The following is a 24,589-nucleotide window of genomic DNA, read 5'->3' as shown; positions in this document are numbered from 1 at the left end:
GCTTGGTTGCAACTCATTGGCTTCAGGCAGAATTAGATATTTTGCAGTTCCATACTATAAGAGACTTTGCTTTTATTGCACACGGCAACAAGTAGGAAAAATTATCATAATGATTCTTGTATGAGAAGATGAGAAAGCAAGAGGTGTGGCATCTGAGGTCAGGAAGCACCGGTCAGCAAAAAGAGTGTAAATTGCAAGCAGAATGGTGCGGGCTTTGAGGAGTGTACCAGAAACAGAAGTCCCTAATTGTTGTCTGGTGCTGACCATAAAGTGAGATGTCACAATTCTGCTTCTCTACCAAGGCAAAATTCAGCTGCCTTGTTTGGGACTGCTGCAAAGGAAGTTTGTTCTTGGAAATTGGGAAGAGGATCAGAAATGAGAGGTGCAGTTTTCTGAAAATATCCTCTTGGGTCCCCAAATAGAAACTCCTCAAACCACTCCCTGCCTTCAAAAACCCAGCCCTTTGTATTCTTGTGGCATTAAAAGTGAAGTAGAGGAACATAAAAAAGGATGGTAACGTACAGAAAAACATAAGACTGAAAAAAAACAAGGAAACGAACAAAAATATCTTAGCATATCTGCTTGACATACTAAAATAGTTCTGTTTTCTTGAAAATGTTTATTGGAAAATGCATTACAAAACCTTGTAACAGCTGGAATATGGTGATCTAATTGCTGTTTCAATAGCACTGTGAACATGCAAACATATTTCCTATGCAAAATGTCAAAAAGGCAGCAATCAAAGCGAGGCTTTAAGCTTCAAAACAAAGAAACAATGAGCTGATTTGTAAACATTTATTTCTAAGGTTACATTTAAAACCAAAATGGAACAGAATAGGTTTGGAGACAGTGCAACAAATCTTTGTACAAAACACGAGAGCTGGGGAGAGTGGAGGTCTGCTGTCTGGGAAGTGCTGGGGCTGCATCAAGATCTCATTCCCAGCAGTTCTAGAAGTCCTTTAAACAATGTATTTCTTCCGATTCAAACAAAATCTTTAAAAAAATTGTCTCAGGGGCTGGTGTTTGCTCATTTCAATGGTCTGGAGGGCCACGTTACTGCTTGAGAGTGCAGCAGGAGTTTGTTGCAGTGGCAGCAGCCTGCCTGCGTGGTGATGGTGGTGGCTGGGCGCAGTCTGGAGATGTGGGCAGCCAGAGCCCACGGTCCTTCTGCCCAAATACCTCCTGTGCTCCTCACGTAATGCCCTGCGAACTGCCCGAGCTGGGCAAGGGGGAAATCAGGTTACGGGGCATGTCCCTGCTCCGCACCAACCTGTGCCAGCAGCACGGAATGAAAATCCTCTTAAATATTACTTGATAAAGAAATAAATCTGTTTGAGAAGTAAATTTACTTTTCAGCAAGGCCATCCATTTGTAAGATTCTTACTGTATTGTGCTTGCAAATAGCATTTATTTCTGTAGCGTAAATATGCAAGAGTTCATTTTAATAAAAAGTAAGCCCTAAAATAAGATAAACCCCATGACTAGACTTGCATTGAAGATTTAAAGTGCATTCATCTGCTGTTTTTCTATATAAATATTCATTGGTTTAGTGCTCTCAGGTGTTGGAACTTTTAATCTGCATTCAGATGGAGGTACTTTAATCAGAGAGTTCATAAAAGTCTCTAACTTTTTTTCATAAAAAATAGAGTAGTAGATATAACAGAGAGCTGCAAAAGCTTAAAAAAAGCTAAACCGCAGCTCTAGGAGAAAAAAAAAAAGTAAACACCAAATGGCATTTTGTGCCATAATATCAATATTCTATTAAAAATAAATCTCTCACTGTTAGACCGAAGAGTCTCAAACAACCTGTCACTTCACTGCAGTCTTCAGAGATGACTGATAATGGGGAAAAAATCCCATAGCATCTGTTTACCATGTACTCACACAAACTGTTAGGAATGTTTTTAAATGTCAGCAGTAATGTATGCATGTATTAGCTATCACAGAGCAACAGCTCAACAAAGACAGCATCACTGCCACACTGGGGGCTTGTGCTCTAAATTAGGGAGGTCAAGTGACGGAGATACAAGCTGGGTATTTTTCAAACCATATTGTTTGCCTTATGAAAACCAGAATAAATTGTGCAGTCAGACGCAGCGACAGTGCCAACGTATGGAGTGTGTGCAGTCGGAGAACGGGTAAGTGGGATTAGGGTAAATCTTCCCATTGCAAGAAGGCTAATTGTGAAAGGCACCGAATTTAAGGTCAGTGGGATGTGTGTGGGGGTAAGGTGGTTCAGGCTGTTGTTTGCATTAGCGAGGAATCACCTTTCACTTGATAACCTAAGCGTTCATCACGTGTAGGGTGTCACATAGGTGCAGGTGCTGACTAAACAGTGCTTGTGTGGCGGCGTTGTTAGCAGCTGCTCTATTACCTGACAATTCTGCGCTATTTAACTGCTTAGATATGGAGCAGGGTATGTTGTCCTGGCAAAGTCATTGTGCTACAAGCCGCTTTCACGCTGAAATTCATAAATCAGTTTTTCCCCTGTTACTTCGTAATAGAAATGTCTATCTGACTCTCTTTGAGTGTGCACAGTTTTTTTTCGTGTTTGCCACTAAGAGCACACGTTGTTAAATGTTTGTTCTGCAGTCAAAACATGTGAAGAGTTGTTGGTTTTTTTTTGAAATGAGGAAGCAAACACATTTTTTTCTGCCCTAAGCCCTACGTGGTAAGCCTGGTCCTGCCTCAAAAGTTGTGTGGAGTGCTGGGTCTTCAATCAAACCAGATTGCAGGCAGAAATTAATTCCTACCACTGCCTCTCCCAGCCCCTGACACGGAGCCGCTGCAGCAGACACCTGTGTTGACACAGACACAGCGCCGATTTCAGAGAGGATCCCTGCGGACATGGTGGGGCCGGCGGCGCGGCTGGGCCCACAGCCCAGGAGCTAAAATGGCGCCTGGGCCCCACCATAGGGGTGTGAGGTGACGGGGCCTCTCACTGCCACCTTTGTTGCTCCCCCAACCCATAGTGAGCGTTGTGGAGCTGCCCCGTAAAGGTGTGTGGCCTGCAGTGAGTTAAGGGAACTCTACCGAGCAGTCTTCTGAGAGTCTCATGTCCTGACATTTCTTTTATGGAGGTGTGGGCCATGATGGCTGACAGGCAGTTTCCATACAGTCGTAGTGGCCTTTAAATCTGGCAGTTAAAAAATAAAAAATAAAAAGCCAAAAAAGAGCAGAGAGAGATCAAGGACATAATGTTCTTGATGAAACAGACTGAAATCCCTGAACAGCAAAGAGGTTTTTTTTTCTCCTTTAATTATCTAGATCATTTGGCCAGCTGCGAGCCATGAACCCAGCTGGTCGGCCGGGGTGCGCGAGGGAGGCTCTGGTAGCGTGGCTCTTCAGCCTAAAAGCTGAACATAAATGTTCTCCTAGTGGCAAAACGGCTCTGAGAAGAGGTATCCCGGGTACGTGGGTGGGAGATACCCTTCAGGAGATGCCGACTGCATGGATCGGTGTGGTCCCCATTCCCCTCAGTGGGGAGAAGGGGTGCTGGGGGCCGGCCGGGTGGTTCAGCTGGATCCCAGCAGAGCTGCGAACCAGCTCTCTAACTTCCGAAGTGGGTAATTGCAGTTGAATTAGAGCCTCGAGAAAGTAATTATTAGAGGCATTGTGGAACACCCTGCTAACCCAGCAGTAAATTAAACCACAGACTGGGAACAACTGGCGATTGTGAGATTAGAGCTTGCTTTTGGAAATTTGTTCACTTGTGGTAAATGTGTGCCTTTCTCTTTCCCACTTCTAAGACTGAACGTTGTCCCTCGGGAGTGGTAGACTAGTGTTGCTTCTGTGATCCGCTGGTGAGGGACGGTCTGTGGTTACAAAAAGCTTCTGAAACTGGGTAAGGAAAAAATGCATTGATTTTAGAGTTGGGAAAGTCCTGCAACATAGACAGGAGAGACCCTCAGTTGAACACAATGAAAGGCGTGTTTTGAAGAACTATGCAAGTTTCCTTGCCTTATTATAAAAATAAAAAAAAAAATAAAAACAACGCATGATGCAGCGGTTTGAAAGCAAGGACATAAAGTTAGAATGTCGCAAGACAGAAGAACCTGATTTCTGAGAAAACTGCTTTGAATGTATTACCAATGCACAAGCAAGCCTTGAAGGAGAATTGTGAAAAACTTAAGCTGAGCAGGAGTAAACAGCAGTTTCTGAGGGCTAGTTCCTGACACTTTTGTTCGTGTAGCTGGTTCAGAAAGCATTGACAGGCTTTTTCGTTCTTCGCTGTTAAATGTTGAGTACACAACCATTTCAAAGGTACACTTTTTAGGCATCAAAAAGATACCACTGCAAAATTACAGTTATTTCCCCAAATGATGCATCTTTTTTGAATATTGTGCAAAGTGTATTCTCAAGAGGGGAGAGCTTTCTTTTGACCTTTTAGGAGAATATAATTTTTGTATGCCTTTCTTAATGCCTTAGTAACATACAAAAAGTGCTCTTATTTTTATATGAATTTTAGCTCATCCCATGCTTGGTTCTTATAGTGACATACCAGTTTTCCCCAGATGAAGATCTGATCCAGTTCAGATCCAGCTTTTTAAGGAAATTGTGCCATTTTGTGAAATCGTTCAGAATTTTAATTTGTAGCTAATTTCAGAATAGAGGAGATGTCCACGTTTGGCAAATAAAAAGCTGCTGATAAAGCCCAAAAGGAGCATGGTGCCTCTGCGAGCAGTGTAGAAAATGAGGCTCCTCCTTGCTTCTTGGGATTATAATAGCATCCATGAAACAGCAGAAGTCTGTTGGGATATCAGGGCAATTTACATGTCCTTTCAGCTTTACTGCAGGCTCTTCATGGCTGGCCAGTCCTTCATTGTGAGCCCCTTGAGTTTGGAAAGTCCCTCAGACCAAATCAGAAATAACTGCCACTAATATACACGCTCCTATATTTGGGTTTTCAGCACAGCTCTCTTCTCAGGGCATGTCTGCACAGCAGTGATAAATTGTAGACGGCCTCCTTTCCCACATCACGCTCCTCTTTCTTTCTTGCATTAATGGATTTGCAGCTGAACAGAAGTCTGGAATGTGTAAGCAGTGATAACTCTTTATGTTACTTTAAAACATTTTCCTTGGCCTCTCGTCTGGATATTTGAGATGGTCATAACTCTAAGTCCGGAAAGAGATGAGAAAGAGGATCCAGGTGCTTGGAGGCAAAACATGCTTGGTGCCAGCTTTCCTAGGGCAGGTACCCGGTCCTTGAGACAGCAGAGTCTGCATTCGAGGCTGCCGGAGAAGGTTGGTGCGTCCCCTGCAAATTATCCCGTGCTCACTTATTGCTCACATAAACTGAGCACAGCACCGTATACACAACTCATACACGTGCACACAGATGTGAGTGTATTTACATACCAGTTTGTGAAGTGGGAAGGATCGCTGACACAGCCTGGAACTGCAGATGTTGTCGCCAGGCCAGAATTGGGGACGTGCATTTATTTATCCCCCCACTTCAGTGACAGCGGGCGTTCATTTTGTCCTTCTGATGTTTTGTAACAGCTCCTGATGCCTGTTTGACGTGGTTGTTGTCCCTTAGCATTAGCTTCCAGGCAGTGAAACGAATCTATAAGTGGCTCTGTTTCTTCACCTACTGCTTGCTTTATGGGGCTTTTTTGTAATTCTCCGATGTCCTCTGTCCGAGCCCCTTTCAGACAGGAATGAATTAAACATCTCAGCAGCATTCAATGGCATCCTGCTTTTATACAGGGCGAGGAGGGCTGAGGCCAAGTCACTCTGGTGATTTCAGATTTTTGCTGTATTTTAGCACAGTTTCCAAAGGTAAATGAAACACTTGCTGAAAATATGGTGTGCTTTGGAAGCTGGGTCTATGTTCCTGGGGTGCTGCTGAAAAAGTGTCCTGTATGAACTCCCCAAAGGCACTATGAATACCTAGTATTTTTCCCGTGGAAAGTGCAGTGCCTAGCACTGAATTTCCTAGCTCTGATAACACACAGAGAGCCTCATTGTGATGATTCCTGGTTGCCTGCTTGAACTAAAACTCTTAACTTTCTTATTCCCCTTTTACAAAAGGAAATACTTCAGAAGCATCTTGGATTTGGTATGCTGTTTGGGTGATTCCAAGAGGAACACGTAAATCACCTCTAATATTTGGCTTAGGCTTTGCTCAGAATGATGCAATTTCACAAGAGTTGGCTGTAAGTGGCATTTCTTGACATAAATTTTTAAAGGGAAACGAAAGCTAGTTCAGCAATGAGGCATTCACAGAGGGACTTAAGAAGAGTAACAATGAAAATAGTCGCAGTCCTCTAGAACTAGGCTTGGTAAGAGGTCTTTGAATACATGAAACATCCTCTTGCAAAGAAATGTCTTGGGGTTAGTTATCTGTGTTTTACTTTTAGCCTAGCGACTGGCAAGTTGTGTAGCATTAGCTACATTAGCCAATTTCCATCTCCATACTGCTACCTCCCGATGAGAAGATGTTATATACCTCTCCCTCAGGACTCCTGTAACAGTACATCATAGGGATGATGCAAAATCCTGGTCTCAATTAAGATGATGTAAATCCACAGTACTTTGCCTGACCTCATGGGAGTTTGTCTGGATTTCAGTATTAGGTTTGTTGATACAATTCCAGTTTTGCTTAGAAAGCCTAAAAGAAGCAGTCTGTTTTGTCTTAGACCTTGCTTTCTTCCCCTTCCCTTTTATTTGAAATGTAGGGCATGAACTCGGGTTCAGTGGGAGCGCCGTACCCAATCTATCAACATTTTTATCTATTGCCTTGTAACATATGGTGCTGATTCTTACTAAAAAGTGATTTACAATTTGTAAATGTCTAAATTAATTCTACATTATTTAGAAATCGATACTTATTTGAATTGATTATATTTCTATGCCCTTAATTTCTTTTTTTAGGAAAAGGGCTGACACTGGCACTTGGAGATGACGATCAAATTTCTCCGCTAAAAATCCTGGAAAGCTGTTCTTGTGTTTGTCCGTGTTTAAGGACAGCACCATTCTAAAATGCTCATGTTTCCTCATTATTAAAATAACACATTGCAGTTTTGAGCTTGCTGGTGGTGATTTGACTGATGCAATGCTAATGACTCCAATGGATATACTTCTGATTTGCATTGAAATTGCAGAAAAGCAGGACTGGTCCCCAGATGGAGGAAAATTAAAAGTCCAGAGCTCAGTTCTTGCCTGCTTTGCATAATGTATGGTCGCTTGCAGGATGGGTGCAAAACTCAGGATTCAGGAGAGCGGGCAGCCAGATCTGTGTGGCAAAGCGAGGTGGTGGCTGGGTGAGGAGCAGCTACGTGGGTTTTGTTCCGAGCCTTGCCTGTGGCATCCTCAGGGACTCTGGGTCCTTTCATTTCCATTATGCAAAATAGGGTGGCTAATACGACATGCTTAAAGTGTTGTTGAAAAGATTCATTATTTCTAAATAAACTGAAGCTAAATGCAACTATTAACAACTATAATTTGGAAAATGTTTGTTTTAGGGCTCTGTGAATGTGGAGTTGGTAGATTTGCACTGAACAGCTATTTTGAGATCGGGAAGGTCGTCCCTGGTAAGATAACAAGTATTGTCACGAAGGAGGAGTAAGGAAATTTGGTGTCATCAAGTACAAAGGGTACATCAAGTACATCAAGCAAAAATTATCTAATGATTCGGTAAAACCATAGTGAAAATTTCTTACTTTCAGGGTAGAATCACAAAGAATTTACTTAAAATAATTGCAGGAAGTAAGAAGATTTTTGTAAATTCCTCAGTACTTTCGTGTTTACAATAAATCTGAGTTCATGATATGATGAAGAAGCCTATTTACTCCTGAATATGAGGCGTAAGTAAAACATAAAAAGATGCTTTTTTTTTTACTTTCAAATGTCAAACATTCCAACTTTGATGACAGTCGAAGTGGACGGCTGGCCTAGTGTCATCTATTGATCAGTGATTTACTTGGTAGTAAGATGTATTTATTTTCTGTACCGAGCATTTGCATCACTGTTTTCATATTTTCCTCATCCTGTGCAAATTTAAGTCACTGCAGAGTAACACCAAGTGCATTGCTTCTGCTTCTTTCTCTCTTGTGAGAGTCATGCCTTCTCTGGGAGAGGTCTGTATGTCTCAGGTGCTGTTGCAGCTGCAGTTTTCACTGCAGTATATGCAGGGCATGCCTTCAGTTGGAAGTAGCACAGGTAATCATCAGTGAGAGCAGCGGACCTGGCAGGCCCTCCATGCCAAGGAAAGACGCTGTCAGTTCTGTAGCCACATCTAATTGTCACGTGCAAGAGTCTACTGGATCCCAGGAGCTCCTAAGCTTTGCACTTAGTTGAGTGGGAGCTTTCAAGATCCTAACAAGTGGGTTTGATGCTGGGGGGCTATCCTGCTATCCCCAGGTGTGCATTTCACAGCTCTGTACTCGCTTCACTTCACCCTCCCATGTCCTGTGGCCAGTGTCCTTTCCATTCCTCAAGAGAGTACAGAGTTGATGTCTTCCGGTTAGGAGCCTTTCTTTCTCCTCAGCCCGATTCTCTGATCTTCTCTGAGTTTCCAATTTTTGTAAGAAAAAATCCCAAGCACTAGCCGTGCCAGCTGGTGTCTGTATGGAGAATCATTAGGAGGCAACAGAGCGACTTGTTGCACCACGTAAATAGCCCAGAATTCGAGATCTCTCTCCTGTTATCTGCAGCAAGCAGAAATGTTCTGCTACAAAATGGGGGTTCTACTTGACAGAGCAGGCTCTGATACGACGTGATAAAATACATGTTCTGTGCCGGTGCGCAGGCATTTCACATCCAGATAAGGCCATGTTTGCAATATGTCACAAACACACATAACAGAAATACTGGAGATGTATTGATTTACCTTTTCTCAAAGATGTGAATAGCAGATGTGTGACTGGTTCTTGAAAATCCTGCTCTCAGTTTGGTGGATTCTGTGTGTTATACTTACACGAAACGTTGGAAATGAGAGAAAGACACTTAAATTTTTCATCTTCTCTAAATTGGTAATATTCTGAGAGTATTGTATCAGTACCTTCACTTTATAATGCCTTATCTGAAACCTTTGTTAGAGAGGAAGGAATTGTGTGAGTGCAAAAATAAAAGTACTTCTGTATAAATATGTGATTCTAGGACTTTTCAATGCTTTTTTTTTCTTTTCTTCGAAGTTCTAGGATAAGCAGTTTTGTTCCCTTTATTCCACCCATATCTTTACTTTTCAGGATTTCTGTTGTTGCCTTGGATTACAGAATATCTTGAAAGAGACTTATTTGTGGTATTTCCAAGAAAAATGGAAGTAGAAAATGTTAGAAAAATCACAGGAAAACCAATTCTCACATGATTTTCCATAATTTTATATGGATTCAAAGGGTTTAGTTTGTTCAGAAGGTATTTACATTACTTGGTGACTGATGATCAAGATAAAGCTCTTCTCTTCTCTTCTCTTCTCTTCTCTTCTCTTCTCTTCTCTTCTCTTCTCTTCTCTTCTCTTCTCTTCTCTTCTCTTCTCTTCTCTTCTCTTCTCTTCTCTTCTCTTCTCTTCTCTTCTCTTCTCTTCTCTTCTCTTCTCTTCTCTTCTCTTCTCTTCTCTTCTCTTCTCTTCTCTTCTCTTCTCTTCTCTTTTCTCTTCTCATTTACTTTTCTTAATACAGTTGTTTCTCCTCCAACTTCCTAAAGCACTTTGTTTTTTAAGGATGTATGTAATTCTCCATCTGAAATGTTTGTCTGAAATAACAGACGGTGGAGTACAAAAGCAGAAGAATAACCTTGTTAAAATTCTAGAGGCACATTACTGTCTGCTCCTTCTTCAGTGAATCTACAAAACTCCTCAGAAATTTACCCAGAGTCTGGTGCAATAACCTTAATATGTTATCACATTTGTAAGATGTTGTCTATATGTTACGTTCAGTGCCATAGATAATATAATCAAGTTTTATTAGTAATGAAAATATGAGATGTTTCAGTGCTGAACTAAGGGATGTGATGAACTCCTCACTTCTGTAAACATTTAGTTACAGATTTTTTTCCCTCTATGAACAGCAATACCTGGTGCCCAAAGACATAGGAAGGGCTTGTTCACAAATACTCCTCCAGGAATAAATCTACCATCTTTCCTGAAGAAAGTAGTATCTAATGATCCTGTTATTAAACTAAAACCAACCTGAACGATTTTATGACAAAGTTAAAACCATATTAAATTAAAATATATACTGGATGCATCTATTTATATTAAAGCAGCATGCAGTGAAATCCCTCGTAAATGAATACTTGATAGAGGAATACCTTGACAGCAGCAGGTTATCCTCCGGAGAGGTCATCGCTGCTGCCACACCAGAAACATCTAGCAAGAGTAGGGTAAAGATGAGTTTCTTGTTTGTTATTTTTACCCCCAAATAGGCATGTTCTAAGTTAATAACATTAGGAATAATGGCTCCTAAACAGAGATGAAGTAGGGTACCAGTAGTGCATGTTGGTCTGTTGCTGGGCTGTGGGCCTAGACAGCTGGAGTAGGATCCAGCTGATGTTTGAGTTGTCTTGGCTTGAAATTTAAAAAAAGCAGAGATGTGAGCACAACCAAAGAACCTTCAGCTTTTCAACACTTGAAAACACAAAAAAAGTTGTGTTTTTTTTTTTAATAAGTTTTATAATTTTTTTTATAAGCATTACAGCAATGAAACCACCACTCCTCCTGTTTTCTGTGTGATCCACAATGTCCCTTTGCACCCTGAACCTTGTGTGTTGGTACAAGATTTTCACCTGTTCAGCACTAGCTCCTCTGTCCCTTACAGGCCTTTTACACCAGCGTAGCCTTGCATAAGGGAAGCTGCATACCTACAAGGGAAATTAAGCTCTCTGTTCTGCGCCATTAACTTCTCGCTAAACGCTTGCACGCCACGTGGAGGCTGATTTCTTCAGGGTGCTGACGTTAGTGGGGTCCCCGGTGGCTAACCGTAGCTAACCGGCAGCAACCCCGCTCCCATGGGGTGAACAGTTAAGACTCATTAATCTCTTTTCAGCAGTTTCTGGTCCTTTGAAAGACAGCACTGGTGCGAGAGTAAAAAAATAGCTCACAGACAATAAAAAAAGAGATGTGTCACAAGCAGCCTCCGTGAAGTATAAGGACCCTTAGCCTGAGTGGGATTGCAGCTAGATGGGAGCCAAGGCAGTTTGGCAACGCGCAGCTGCGTCTCGGAGCAGGAACGTGCAGAGATGCTCCTGTCAGATTTGTTGGCCAATGTATGGCTAGGCATGTCTCTCCAAGATGATACTTGGAGAATGAGATAGTAATGCCAATTGTCTGGATATGAAATGACAATATTTGACATCACTTCTGCTAATACTGACTGCCAGAAAGGGACATCAGGGAATGATCTCTCTATCTATCTAGAGCTAGAATCGAAATCCTAATATTGATCATCCTTGCTCCGTTTGTCATTCCTGTTAGCTGCCCTTACAGTTTACTTCTCTCTCACGCTTGATTTCATGGGTTGCTATCTGATCTTAGGTTTTAAATTTAGCATTGTGCTGTGGTTTCATGATCACAGAGCCCCCCTTATTATGCTGGAAGCACCCACAGGCACCAGACTTTGGAGTCTTGAAGAAATGCAGCTAACATCTCCTATGTAATTTTGTCTGCTGATAATCATTTTCCCATTCTTTTGAAAAAAGTAATTTAGAAAAAAATAAAGTACTAGTTAATTTAAGAAAACCATGTCTTTTTTGACCCACATTTTGCAGTTGCGTGGGATTTTCCAATTGTCTGACTCATAATAATACATTTAGAGCTAAAATGTGATACAGAGCAGGCATTCATGAGGATCTGATTTGTCAGGAGTCGCTTTCCTTCTTCAGAAGTGACATATGGGACTTGCACGCATATCTCTGCATGCTTACGTTTATTCATAACTGTGTAATCTGAGTTTAAGCACTAGAGGAATTTAGAAAGAAACATTACACAAAACGCTCAGGACTTGAGGCCTCCATATTTTTTGTGATTTCATAAAACTGTGTGAATTTTGAGAAAACACTGAAAAAAACAAGACTTTGCGTTTTTAATATTGTTTCCTACCAAAATAGGCCACAAAGTTTTGCCAGAAACAGTACATTTTTCAAATATTTTTTTACTGTAAAACTGGGAAAAATACAGAAATGAGGAATGTTTTTGTGGAGATTAATATTTTTGTTAGATCAACTGATTTAGCTGGAAAAACAGCAAAGCTCTCTCTTGTATAAAATAGAGTCAGCACACATGAAGTGTGCCTGAGTTTATTTTAGGAAAAAACAGTTGCTTTGGGAAAAAATGCACAGTTTGTACAAAAGAGGATACAGGTGATAGAGAAGTGGTAAGGTCATTTGCCCAGCTGGAAATAGGAACATAGAGCTGAACAGTGAATCCAGCACACTGCTACTTCTAGAACTGTCTTTATATAATATCTTCCATAATACTGATCAAAGTCCACGTTGCAACCCGTTACATTTCCCACTCATGGTATTCTTACCAGAAGTCCTTTCTCAAGTGCCGTATTCTGGTGTTTAAAAGCCTTCTTGTTTCCAGCCTAATTAATAGTTGACAACTTTACACCCATTTTCTGTATCTTAACGTTGTTCTTTCCTTCAGTAGGTCTTCTCCTTCCTGATGGTTGCGCTCTAATAGAAGCCAGCTTTTCTTTTGGTACACAAACTGCATCAAACTCTTCAAATGCCCATGGCAGAATGTGCTTCTCATTCCAGTCCTCATCCTAGCAGTCCTCTTCTGCATCCATCAAGGTTTGTATCCATCTCAGGAGCTGGTAGCCAGAGTCAAACTTAACATTGCAGAGGACGTCTCACCACATCCACGCATGAGTCTTCCTGCCCTTCCCTTTGATCAGCATCATGCCTTACAGTTATTCTCTTAAACCCGTCTTTTCTGCTTTAACTAAGGATTTCCTATGTAGATGATAAATCCTTTGCCAAAGTCCAGAGAGACGAGGTTGCTACATTGTCTTGAAAATTAGTTATCATATCAAAGGAGCTTATTAGTTTGGTTCAGTCTGCTTTTGATAAATCCATGTTGATTTCCATGCCATTTTCCATTTGTCTATACCCCTTAAGTATTCCCTCCTGGAAGAATTGTTCTAAAGCCTTACATGCTTGTAAGATCTGATGAACAGGCTTGTATTTGCATGCATCGCTTTCCCCTGTCTGAAGTACATAAGTCATTTTATCTGCTAATCTTCAGTCCACCCTGGTTTAATCACTTGTTTTGATGCCCAGCCTGTAATTCGGTGTGCCACTTCGTTCAGAAGTCAGAAGCTGTGATCACCTTCTTCTCCTGACCTGAGGGAATTAGGGGGTTTTGCTTCCACGTTGGATTTGATCATTTCCATTTAACACCCTGCCTTTCTGCGCCAAGAGTGGCCCATCAGTGCCTACACCTTGGGCACCTGGTCCAAGCTGTTTACTGGATTTTATAATTGAAGATGGAATGGTAAAAAAGAGCTGCTAGCTAGCCTGTTTTCAGGAAAGTCAGTGGTGAAACCCTCCACGTGCTCCCACTGAAATTTTGCATAAGCCGTACATTGCTTTCTGAGGGGAAAGAAAGGTGACAGAGGTGACAAGTGTAATATTTCAGTTTATCTTTAAAAATAGAGTAGGCTTCAACATGTATATGGTTAAAGTGCAAACTGCCCCAAACACTCAAGTTTTTCTGCAAAATTGCATTATTTTTTTATTTTTTTAGGAAAAATATCATGACATAGCATTTTCAGAGGAAAAAACGCTCACCCAGACAATGTTGGCTTGCTGCGAGAATGATGGGAGCTGCAGATTGCCTAAATGTGTACCACTTTTACAGGATAGCAGTCTTTTAGGTTGAAACCTCTGCTTAAATGGCTGCATTTTGCAGATGGTATTGGAACTGCATGCATTCTGAGGCTGGAAGCGTGTACGTAGACTATTAGGTCTATAAAAACGGAGAGCCAAATCTTGCATCCTTTATTTGGGACTGCTTGCATAAGACTCACGGGACTGGTCCCTGAGCTTGCAGAGATTCCTGTTTTGAGCTATCTCTTCATTAGCAAATACAGAATTTACCTGGCAATAAAAGGTATCTTTGTATCACGTATAGTCACAATAATGTTTATTTAAATATTATCTGATTCCCTCAGCACTTTTATTATTTACCAATAGAAAAAATGATACCATTACTCCTCTCTGAATTCTTAAAAATGACAATAGTGCAATTAAATTACTGAATTCATTTATATTTAATTGTACTTTTGGTTTTAATGTGCTATTGGAGGACATTTCTTTCTGTGACTGTTAGTTTTCCATGCAACATAAGAAAATCTAAAGCTATATTAAGGAAATATATTACATGGGCAAAGACAAAGTCTCATTAGTGTTATTTATGGCATGCTGAAACCTCATTAGGAGAAGGTATGTTGGATTCAAAAATGCATTACTGAGAATGGTTTTTTGGGGGGGTTAGGAGAGAAATTGCTTTTATTGTGTTTCTTTATCACATACAGAGTGGTTAGTGGACATGTTGGTTTCTTAAAGCGTAAAATAAATTAAGATAGAAGAAAACGAGTAATTAATCTAAGTGGTAAGTATAACCTCATTACAGATGGAGAATAGCCTGCACATGGTCACAAGGAGTTTCTGTTTACTGATCACCTTAGTTTCAACTAACCATTAATTTTTAACTTCTTTCACTGGAGGTAAAAAGTGATATTTTTCAGCATGGTAGTTTGCATCTTAAGCAGTAATAATGTGCTTTTAGTGCACTTCAGACCAGGGATGAGTGAAACTTGAGGTGCAGAGTCACAAATAGCCCAATTTAGGTAGTAGGATTTGCTCTAATGAGAGCTATATATCCAGTCCTGCGTAAATATTGTTTGGTAGGCATACAAGGAAACCATTATTTGCAAGTAAATGAGAACAAAAGGAGAGTCCCTGAATTGTCAGACTCAGACAGGAAAGTCATTTTGTGTGGGCAATATCCTTCCCCGGGTCTGTGTCGCTGCCATTACTTACTAGTGACTTGAGCAGCCATGAAATGAAATCCCTCTCTTCCTGCAGACCTTGATCCCCGGTGCCATCGGTGCAAAACAGATGCGAGCAGTTAGTTCCCCTCTTCATTTGGTGCCTGCTGCAGTTGGTCACTGTCAGCCCCGCTCCACAGCTGACAAACTCTCTCACGGGGCTGCCTCCTGACAGCGATGCTACCTGCTAGCCCCACGCACTGTTTTGACTCGCTGTGCCAAACCCATTTAATGCCAGCGCTGCACAGAGCCGTTCTGACGGGGCGTGCATCTCCAGGCTTCCTACACTCCGCCTGTGGGTAAGCAGGAGAACCTGCAGGGCTCCTCTGTAATAAACCATCCATTCTTCTGGTAATTGTTCCTTTTTACGGCCACTCCATGTGTGACATCCAGCTGTAATGTTTATGAAATGGGCTTCTTGTGCTTGTACATGCTCATTGTGACCGAGGCTAGACCAGCTCAGTGAACCCCCAAACGCTGTCCCCATTCTCTCCCCGCATGTTTTAAACACAGGGTGCCACCTTGGGGCTCCTTGCTTGCTCAGAGGACTTCAGATGTTAAGGCATACATTTGTGACAGGATCACATAATTCATATCCGCATAGTTAATTTTCAGGTGACAGACGACTGATTCTGGAGTTTTCCTCCGAACTAAAACCCAGCACAGTACAAAGACTTATGAAAATCTAGTAGTTGAACTAGGTGCTGTCCCTGTTCCTTTGCTGAAGGACAAAGAAGCTACGTCTGAAAAGACAACCCCACTGAATTTTTCCCTGCATTGGTAAGAAGTCATATGTAGTCTCTGCTTAAAAGCGATCCATTTATATAAACAAAGCAGACTGGGAGGGGGTGGAAGGAAAGCATGCAGGCAAAACAAATAAAATGACAATTTAACAAATATGTGAAAGCTACTTTCTCTTTCACATAGTTTTCTTCCTGTAAAAGGTTTCTGGGAGAAGATGAGTGAAGGAGGGTATCTCACTGAGGATGAAGGATGGGGAGGCTGGAAGGCACTAAGGAAGAAGTAGATGAAGCTGTGATGAAAATGGGCTTCAGGGAATGGTTCAGCAATTAGTGAGCAGCATCAGAGGCCGCAGAAGGCAGTAAGGAGACAGAAGGGAGCTGGTTAGGCCTGGTGCTGTCATTGTGCCAGGGGCCCAGCTACAGCTGATGTGCTTTTCCTGGAGCAGCATCACGAAGTGTCACCCATCAGAATGAGGCTGTCTTGCTTACAATGTACACGTGTGATCTCAGCTCAGTCCTAATCCTTGCTACAAGTCTGCTTCCCTTGGAGGAAAAGGTACAGTCAGAAAGCAACAGGTACGCACGGTAAGTTGACGTTAGCCAGGGAAAAGAAAATGTAATGGGTTATTTCAAAAAGAGAAATGAGAAGAATAGGCAATAGCTAGAAACTGAAGATTATCATCCCATGGCTTCTCTCAGGAATGTCTTTCTGCCCGGATTCACATAGATGAAGAACAAGGAGGATGCTGTTGTGCTTCTGCCTTAGGGAGACTGAAGCCACGGGTCTGAGGGCTGCTGGAAGATGAGGCATAAACAGTCTTAGTCTTTTTCCATCTGCAATGCAGCTGTCTTGTGCTGTGAGAACAGGAAGCTATGACAAGGTCTTGCCCTCCCTCCTCCATCCCTACCCTCCGCACACTCTCTGTATCACAGCTGTAATGACAGACACTTCTGTCTCCTCCTTTGCCATCCTGCCCAGTAGCTTGCCACCTAGATGGACCAGTGCAGCATCCTGGGTGGCAAACAAAATGAAGAATTACTGAAGACACAACTACACCACGTTCAAGATGTGCTTACGTTCACACCCTTGTTCCGACTGGCTCCCAGCTCTCCTAGAGCCACGCAGAGTGGTCCATGAAGATTCACACATCCAGGAGATTCACAAACCACCTAGAAAAAGCTGGTGATATTCCTGTATAATAAATTGAGGCACAGTCCTAAAAACAGGACTTAATAGCTCTACAACATAAGGGTGGTGTGTGCTACAGATAGACGTCTCCAGCCGAGGAATGCTTTGGGTGCCTAAGATAAATGCTTCTGTTATGGCCCCTTGTTTTCACATGTATTGTTGTGCAAGGGGTGAGCAGGGAAATCAGGCAGCCCCATTAGAGGGATTAGAGTCGGATTTCTCTGGGGGAAAAGGGGACACACCAGCTTTCCTTTCCCATTCATTTTTGGAGCATTTGCATCCTCAACTAAGAGGGAAAAAAAGGAAAAGGAGTAATTTTCAAGTGCAGCCAAATTCCTGGCAGACCGTGACACTTCCACAATAATCATCACACTGAGGGCTGGTGTCACATGTAGATTTACTGGCACTGCTTGTGCAGAGGCCTTCTTTGCAAAGAAAAGCAGGCAAATTTCATTCCAGTTTGACTGTAAAGAGGACAGGGGAGGAAAATGACAAAGAATTTGATTTTTGCTTTCTTTGCTTTTTTCAAAACGGAGGTCTCTCCCGCAGTAGTATAGAAAAGTGAAAAGAACTCGCACCTGCCAGGAGGAAACCTGTTTGGAGATGTGATGCAATGCATTACTTTGAAGATTTATACCATTCTCCCTTCATCTCTTCCATACATTGTTAGTGTTACTAATCTTCTATTATCAGAAGGAGAGCAGGCTATTTGTTGCTCAAGCGTCCGTGATGATTTGTGAGAAATTAATCTGGAGGCATTTGGAAGTTCTCCACCATGGCAGCATTGATCGGGTGGAGAAAGTGGAGATTATTAGTTTGCAGGAATGCCCGTTTTTTATCATAACGCCCAAGTAAACACAGCATAATGAACCAGAGAGAGAGAATGTGTGAAAGCCAGGGCTCTGCCTTGACCACTTCACAGCAGTCATCATCCTTCTACGAATGGGAGATGAGAAGTTGCTATTTGTGACCTTACGGAGTTCGGCAAGCTCGGTCGTCAAACAGAAAGTAGTTGTGCTGGAGCCAAACACCATCCTTTCTTGCTGTAATTTTAATTTCAAAGAATGATTTGTCAAAGAATTTAAGAATTTAAGTCCAAGCTCAGTCAAGGATTTAGGGAAGGGGGCAGTGAAGTAGCTGCACTGTGACTCTCACAAAGCACTGTGCTCCCCGGGAGTTTAGGTGAACCTACCCCAGAGCACAGAGCAGAATAGGCTGGTCTGGCCAAAATAAAGCTTCAGTTCTTGACTAGAGCTTGCTGGCTTTGCAAGAAGGGCAGTGACTATACAAAAAGAAATCAAAGACTTTTTTTTCTTTTTTTGTAATTAATGGTTCTCTGAGCATTTTCAGATTACTTTCTCTGTTTACAGTGGCTATATGACCTAAAATTAAATCATAGGAGGGGAGGAAAAGAGCAACAAATGGGTTTCTCTTCACTTTCTTTTTTTATCTCTTTTTTTATCCAAGCAGATTCTTTCATTCACGTCTTCTAATTTGCCTGGAATGATAAAAATTAAAAATGAGTGAGACCTATTAGTCCATCTAATCCATCTCCTTCTAGTGAGAAATTGTTCTTTCCTTATACACATCATTCTTTTCTGTAGCCTAATTGTATGTGTCTCAGCTGATGAGACCGGGGATATTCAACAGGATATTGTTTCTGATGCGTAATTTTAAAGGTGAGCACAGAGATGGTATAAAGATCCAAGGCAGTGTCATTCATTCGTCTTCCAGAGGTCCCGGTGCCAGCACTCCTCATTTAAACCCCAAAGCAGCTCTGAGCGTAATGCACGTACTTGCCTGGTACCAGAAGGAGCTTTGTCCTGGATCCTGGCTTTGGAAGGGACGTGGCTGAGGTGGAGATCTCAGGTCCCTCACTGCGTGTGCTGAGGGGCCCTGAAAGCTGCAGGGCTGCAACAGAGAAGCTTCTTGCAGCATGTTTTATTTAGTAATGCAATATTCTATGCAAAGGCCCATTGTTGAAGCTGTAAATGGAGGAGCCGAATTACCCCATAAACTTGAGGCTTATTGTTGTGTGCTGCTCCTCATATTTCTGTAGGGAAAAACCCACTTATTGATCACCTGGGGCACTGTCTTACTTCTGACGTTAATTTAGTTGTAGCTGAGGCTGGGATGTGTGACTTTCATACAGACCCTGGGTGGCTGGGGTCACGAACACCAGCAACCTGCTCACGACACTGTCTGAAATAGCGAGCGGCACCGGCAAGCTGGCACAGCTTCGGTTGGGTTTGCACTGAGGAGGCTCATTACAATAACAAACAACAGGTACTGCTTTAATGAAATAGATCTCGTCTTCGAGCCGCTCGGGGATCATCCTCAGAAGTCTCCCTCTAGGTGCTGCTTTAGGGTGAGTAAGGAGGCTTCAGTGGAGGATCTGGGCGAGTTTGTGCCCGGCGCTGGAATAGATGTCACAAGGGATTAACAGAGCAAGTGCGTGAAGCCAACTATAATCTTGGTGGGAAGTATTAGCATTGCCCAGAAATGGTATCGGTGGCAGCACAAATCTCCTGAGAGGGGTCAGGAAAGGGCAGAGTGAGATTAAGGCCAGCTTGCCGCAGTAGCTGGAAATAGTGGCAGTGCTGGGGGTGGTAGGGGCGGGGAGGGGATGGTGCCTGCATTTGTTTATCCTCTCCTAAATCGTTATGACAAATGTGCTTTGCCAGAGTCCTAGGAGAAATACTGATGAGTGTTCCTGATGTGGCAGAGGGTGCTAGCATCCTCCTTTGTATTCCCCATGCTGTTGTAGTGAGGAATGAGGCAGCATCTTCAGCTTGATCCATCCTGTCGAGGTGAAGGCAGGGCAGGTCCCCGCCGCAGCTACGTGACAGCACATGTTCCCCTTCTGCTCCCAGGCACGTGGGTCCCTCCCTTCCCAAGCAGAAAGCGATATGTTCTGCTCTCCCAGTGGGAGATTCGATCCTGCACGCTCTGTTGTCCCAGCACAGTTCCCCCAGGTCCCCCCGAGCAGGATCCCCCACCCAGAGGCAATCCTGCAGGCTGCTGGTCAGCTTCTCTGGCACGGGATTGGAAAGATGTAAGTGACAGCTGACAAACGGCCGTGCTGTTTGGGTGAAAAAGATACAAACGAGGAAATAAGATTGATACCTGATATTTACCTTTCAGCCTGCGTGCACTCAGGATTTTAAATGCAATATAAAAATAAAATCCTGAGTATGCACTGACGCTGAGCTGACATCTATTTTCCTGCGTAGCTACTGCCAAGAAGTCTTGCTGCCTACCCAGGGACACCAGCAGAGACCAGTAGGGACCAGTGGTGCCCTGTAAGGCCCTGGCAATGGCTAGACTTCACCACCAGGCACATCTAGGTGGGATGGAGCCTGCTCTCTGCGAGTGGCCGGCACCAGACCTTCCCAGCAAAGAGCAGCGAGCTCCGAGACGTGCCAGCCCTGCCTGCAGTCACACGAATCCCCGGCCCCACGGGCTGGCACATGCAGGGAAGCACCCGGCTTTGGTGCTGCTGTCGGCTTTAAGCTTGAATTTCTTGTTAGTGTAGCTGCACAAACACTTCTGGAAAGCTGATACGTTCTCTCCCTCGGGCGCTTCTTTCAGCAGTGAGTTCCACTCTCTAATTACATCTTTTTACAAAAAGCAAAATTGCGTGGGTTTGACTCTGCCACCTTTGGCCTTCATTGCACGTCCTCGTCTTCTTGTTTCGAGATCCACAAAGGGAGGACCTGCTGTGTTCTCACAGTTCTCTCTTTTAGAAAACTGTATCATGTCCTGTGCTAATCATTTTCCTCCTTAAATTAAAAAAGAATCCCATTTTTGGTGTTGCTTTTCATAGGAGGGGTTTTCCGCGTTCTATTTCCGTTGCCCTTCTTCGACCTACTTCTGCGAAAGGGAGCAAGGCGGACAGCACACGGTACTCAACATGAGGCCAGAAGACATGTAAATAAATGTACTTCCATTATGTGTTACCTCTGATTCATCCTGTACGTGCACAAGTATCATGTTTGACCCAAACCAGAGGTATTTGCCAGGCTGCACACAGCAACACGATCCTAGCAGGGTGGAAGGACCTCTGGGATGCACAGAGGGCATCTTCAGCTGCTGAGGAAGTTGGATGCTTTTAGCTGCTCCTGGCTGTGGCATTGGGACTACGTTTCTGCCTAGGGACCTAGATGAGAGGCAGGGCACAGCACAGAGACATCACGGAAAGATGGCTGCTGCCTTTTCGGCTCAGGCCTGGAAAATCGTGAGAATTCAGAATGAAGAGGAACATGTTGGAGTTAATATTTCATCCTCAACTTGTGTCAAAGCAATTTAGTTGTTCTCTCGCTGCTCCGCCTTTCTGTCCCCCTGTTGCTCAGTGGTGTTGTTTAAGGACAGAGTTTCCAGCCCTAACCCTGCATTACCTTCCTTTGGGGTTTCAAGTAAGAGGCTGGATGTTGCTTCAGCATAGGGGGTTTTCTATTTTAATTTATTTTGGTTGGTAAAGAATATTCATCACTCATTTAATTCAGAAGGTATCTATTGATTCCCTTCTACTCATTTGGTATTTTCTGACATTTTATAGCACTTGCTATTGATTTATACAAAATCCGTAGTCCAAACGTCCCAAGGAGTGCTTTATTCACTTGTCATTTGCTGTTTTTCTTAACTAATAAATTTAACAGCCGTGTACATCCAGTCTGTTAAGACCTCGTGGCTCTACTTTCAAAGAGATGACAGCCTGGCACTAACAAATGAGTAATTCCTTCAGTCAGGAGCTTGGAAACTGCAAGATAGGCAAGACGGAGAAGCAAGCTCCTCCTCGAGTGGTTAGCAAGACAAAGCAACCTCCTCTACTCAGAGGACACTCAGGCTAAGGAAGGGAAAATATAGCTCTGCTTCAGCGTGTGGAATGTCACACATTGTGGTACTCTAATGGCAATGTTATTTATAGCTTGTCAACAGGTAATAAATTTAAGCGGCACATGCGGCAGTATGTATGCGGGCAGGTATGTCTGAACCGCCTTGGTTGGCCGCGCTGTCAGCTTGCCAGGTGCTATAGTTAGTGCTGCAGAAGTGCAGGAAGGTGGAGGGAAGTCATTAGGAGGGTGGTGCTTCCAGCTGCTGCTTGCAGAAATCGCCACTCGGGGCAGGAGTCTGAGCCCCGCGTCCTGAAGCCATCAGGGAGTTTCTTAAGTCTTAGTCTTGCCAAAGGTCAACAGGATGAAGCCTCCTTAGCTTCTAAACTACCTTTGAATTTGGAAATCCAACTGCTCAGTATGAGCTTTGTTCCATCCAGGAATAAGCTGGCATGGCACAGAGCCGGGGGAGGGAGATTGCTCAGCACACCATCAGGTGGGCAAGCTGCTTGTCACCCTCTGTTCCTCCAGCAAGGCATGGCCACAGGGGGTGATTTGTTTCAGCTGAAGGCAATTACCTGGGCTAAAGTGAGATCAGCTGCCCTCTGCAGGTGCCTTCCTTCCTCTGTTGGTCTCTGAGGGAGCTCGGGTAGGACCCAGGCATGTCACAAAGCAGGTGAGATGCATATTAGCAGCAGCAGGAGCTGCCCTCCCCTTGGTGTGTTGGGGATGCATCCTGTATGCAGCAAGTGTGACAACAGCTCTCCATGGACTGTGCTTCTCTGTCTCTGGCATGTTGATTCAGGTCTCTACAAGGGAGCCAGTTTGATGGATAAGCAGCACTGTGTGAGTAGCTTTAACAAAGGCTGTGTATGAAATGGCATGGCTATGGCTTGGGTTTGGTTTGGGGAAAACATAAAGTTTACCTTCAGTAACAAGTACATAGTTAAAACTTTGAAAATTATGCTTTCATGCATTATCATGCAGAGCTCCTTCATCTGGGTTGTACTTGAAGACACTTTTAGGCTATTCTTTAGCCTCTTAAAAAGCCCTAGAAGGCCCTTTGCAGGCCAAATCTCATGTCTCCATGAATTAAGGTGCCAGCCGTGGGCCTGGCACTGAAAACATGCCATGTGCTCACGGCTTGCAGTCTGAGAGGCAGAAAAGCACTGATATGTTCTGCACTGAGAGATCCCTTGGTAACTTTGCTGATTCTCATTGTTGTCCTCTGATGAGAAAACTCAGAAAGGAAGGTTGCTGTGGGGTTGTGTTGGGTGCACGTGGCAGAAAAACACAGCCATAGCAGGAATTTTGTGTGTCCTGGGTACTAGACTTTGGTGGTTAATTCATGTGTAGCATCCTCCTGACCTCATCTAATGTAGGTAAAGCTGCTGGGCCCGGGCAGGGAGACAGGTAACAGCTACATGAGCCTGAGAAACCAGTCCTTACCCAGCCACAGCATCCATGTCACAGTTCAAGTGGTCCGAAAAACCAGGATCTGATCGGGTAGCAAGTCACTAAACCTTCTGCTTTCCTCACCTTGTTTCCTCACACTGCTGGCAGTAGTACGGTGATATCACAGTAACAGAGCGTGGATACATTAAAAAAAAATTACCCTGTGTTTACAGCCAAAGCCAATGCTTGAAACGGACTTCTGAGGCATCCTTGTTACCTTGTACTGATAAATCTGCTTTCACACTGGTACTTTTCTCACTATTGGGGATGAAATTGCAGCGAAAGCCTTTTAGACACAGAGCTGTAATATCCAGAGCTGTTTTGTTTAGAGTAGTGTAAAATCAAGTACGTTGTATGAACTTCAAGCAAGGTACATTTGAGCTGAGTACTGGATTATGGCGAATGATATATGGGGCTTCTTTAACTGTCTGGAGTTAGATTTGATTCTTAGCAAATAAGTGACAGATTCATATGTAGGGGAAAATTGAAGTTCTCATCTATATATTGTTTTTATTATGTTTTCTTTGCTTCGGGCTCTAACATATCAAAGACACTGTGGGTGAAAAAAAGTGGTTTGATTTCCATCAATAAATGTCTTCATATTCTTGCAGCTCACACACAATTTGTGCTGTTTCATGGTTGTGAAAAAGACAAGTGAAAGTCACGAAATAATTCATTGCAATCCAGAGTAGATTAGATTTGAAGCATTGCTAATATTTACAATTATCGCCGAGCCACTTCTGTGTGCTATCCGTCTCAGATTTAGAATTATGCTCCTGGCCCGGTAAGAATACGCCGGTATGTTGGTTCGCATCTGTCTTCGCCATATGCAGGGAGAGAAAAGAATTCTTGCTGCTTCCTTTTTTTTTTTTTATTATTTTTTTTATTGTACCCCTCCAAAACCAGCCCAGCTGTTGCCTAGATGCTGTCTCCTGCAAACGACAAGCCTCATAAAAGAGCCGATCTCATCTCAAGGGTTTGTCATCGTCAGTGTTAGATTTTGTTACCATCAGGTTCGGGGAGGTACGGATCCATGTTGGCAGCACAAGTGGCCTTTGGTCACCCGTCGGCCACGGTCAAAAGCTGCCTGGGTGCTGGCAGCATCTGCAAGCGGCAGCCCTGCTGGGTGCAGGAGAAGGCAGCAGGGGCAGCAGCTTCATGGTACCTTTGCACAATGCTCCTGGTGCCTCTGGTTGTAAGCCAGGAAGGTTTTTATTTTTTTCTGTCTGGCCAAGAAAAGAGCATTCTGATCAGTACCCTCGTAGTGAAACGTCCCTTTGTGTCCCTTTTGTTGCCAGCCTGCTGTGTCTCTTTGTGCCTGTGCAAGCATCTGGCTCCTTCCCTGTTTGTATTGGTTTACCTGGGCTAAAAATA

General features: G+C 43.2%; 1 protein-coding gene across 2 annotated transcripts in view; it reads left to right on the top strand.

Annotated features, from left to right (window-relative positions):
- The window catches only part of PPARGC1A (PPARG coactivator 1 alpha), a 359,215-nt gene that overhangs the window by 167,513 nt on the left and 167,113 nt on the right, over nt 1-24,589 (top strand). Inside the window, exon 1 of one of the 2 annotated variants that reach the window (XM_068680031.1) lies at nt 22,464-22,606. The exons of the other annotated variant lie outside the window; for it this stretch is intronic. Within the exon in view, the coding sequence (XP_068536132.1) occupies nt 22,490-22,606 (117 nt within the window). The 5' untranslated portion in view covers nt 22,464-22,489. Of the gene's footprint in view, nt 1-22,463; nt 22,607-24,589 lie in introns of those variants that run through there. 2 annotated transcript variants of the gene reach the window in all.

This window comes from Anas acuta, chromosome 4 (genome assembly GCF_963932015.1).
Source record: "Anas acuta chromosome 4, bAnaAcu1.1, whole genome shotgun sequence".
Classification (NCBI taxonomy): domain Eukaryota; kingdom Metazoa; phylum Chordata; class Aves; order Anseriformes; family Anatidae; genus Anas; species Anas acuta.
The sequence above is the reverse complement of the archived record's forward strand: the minus strand, read 5'-3'. Positions and strand labels throughout refer to the sequence as shown.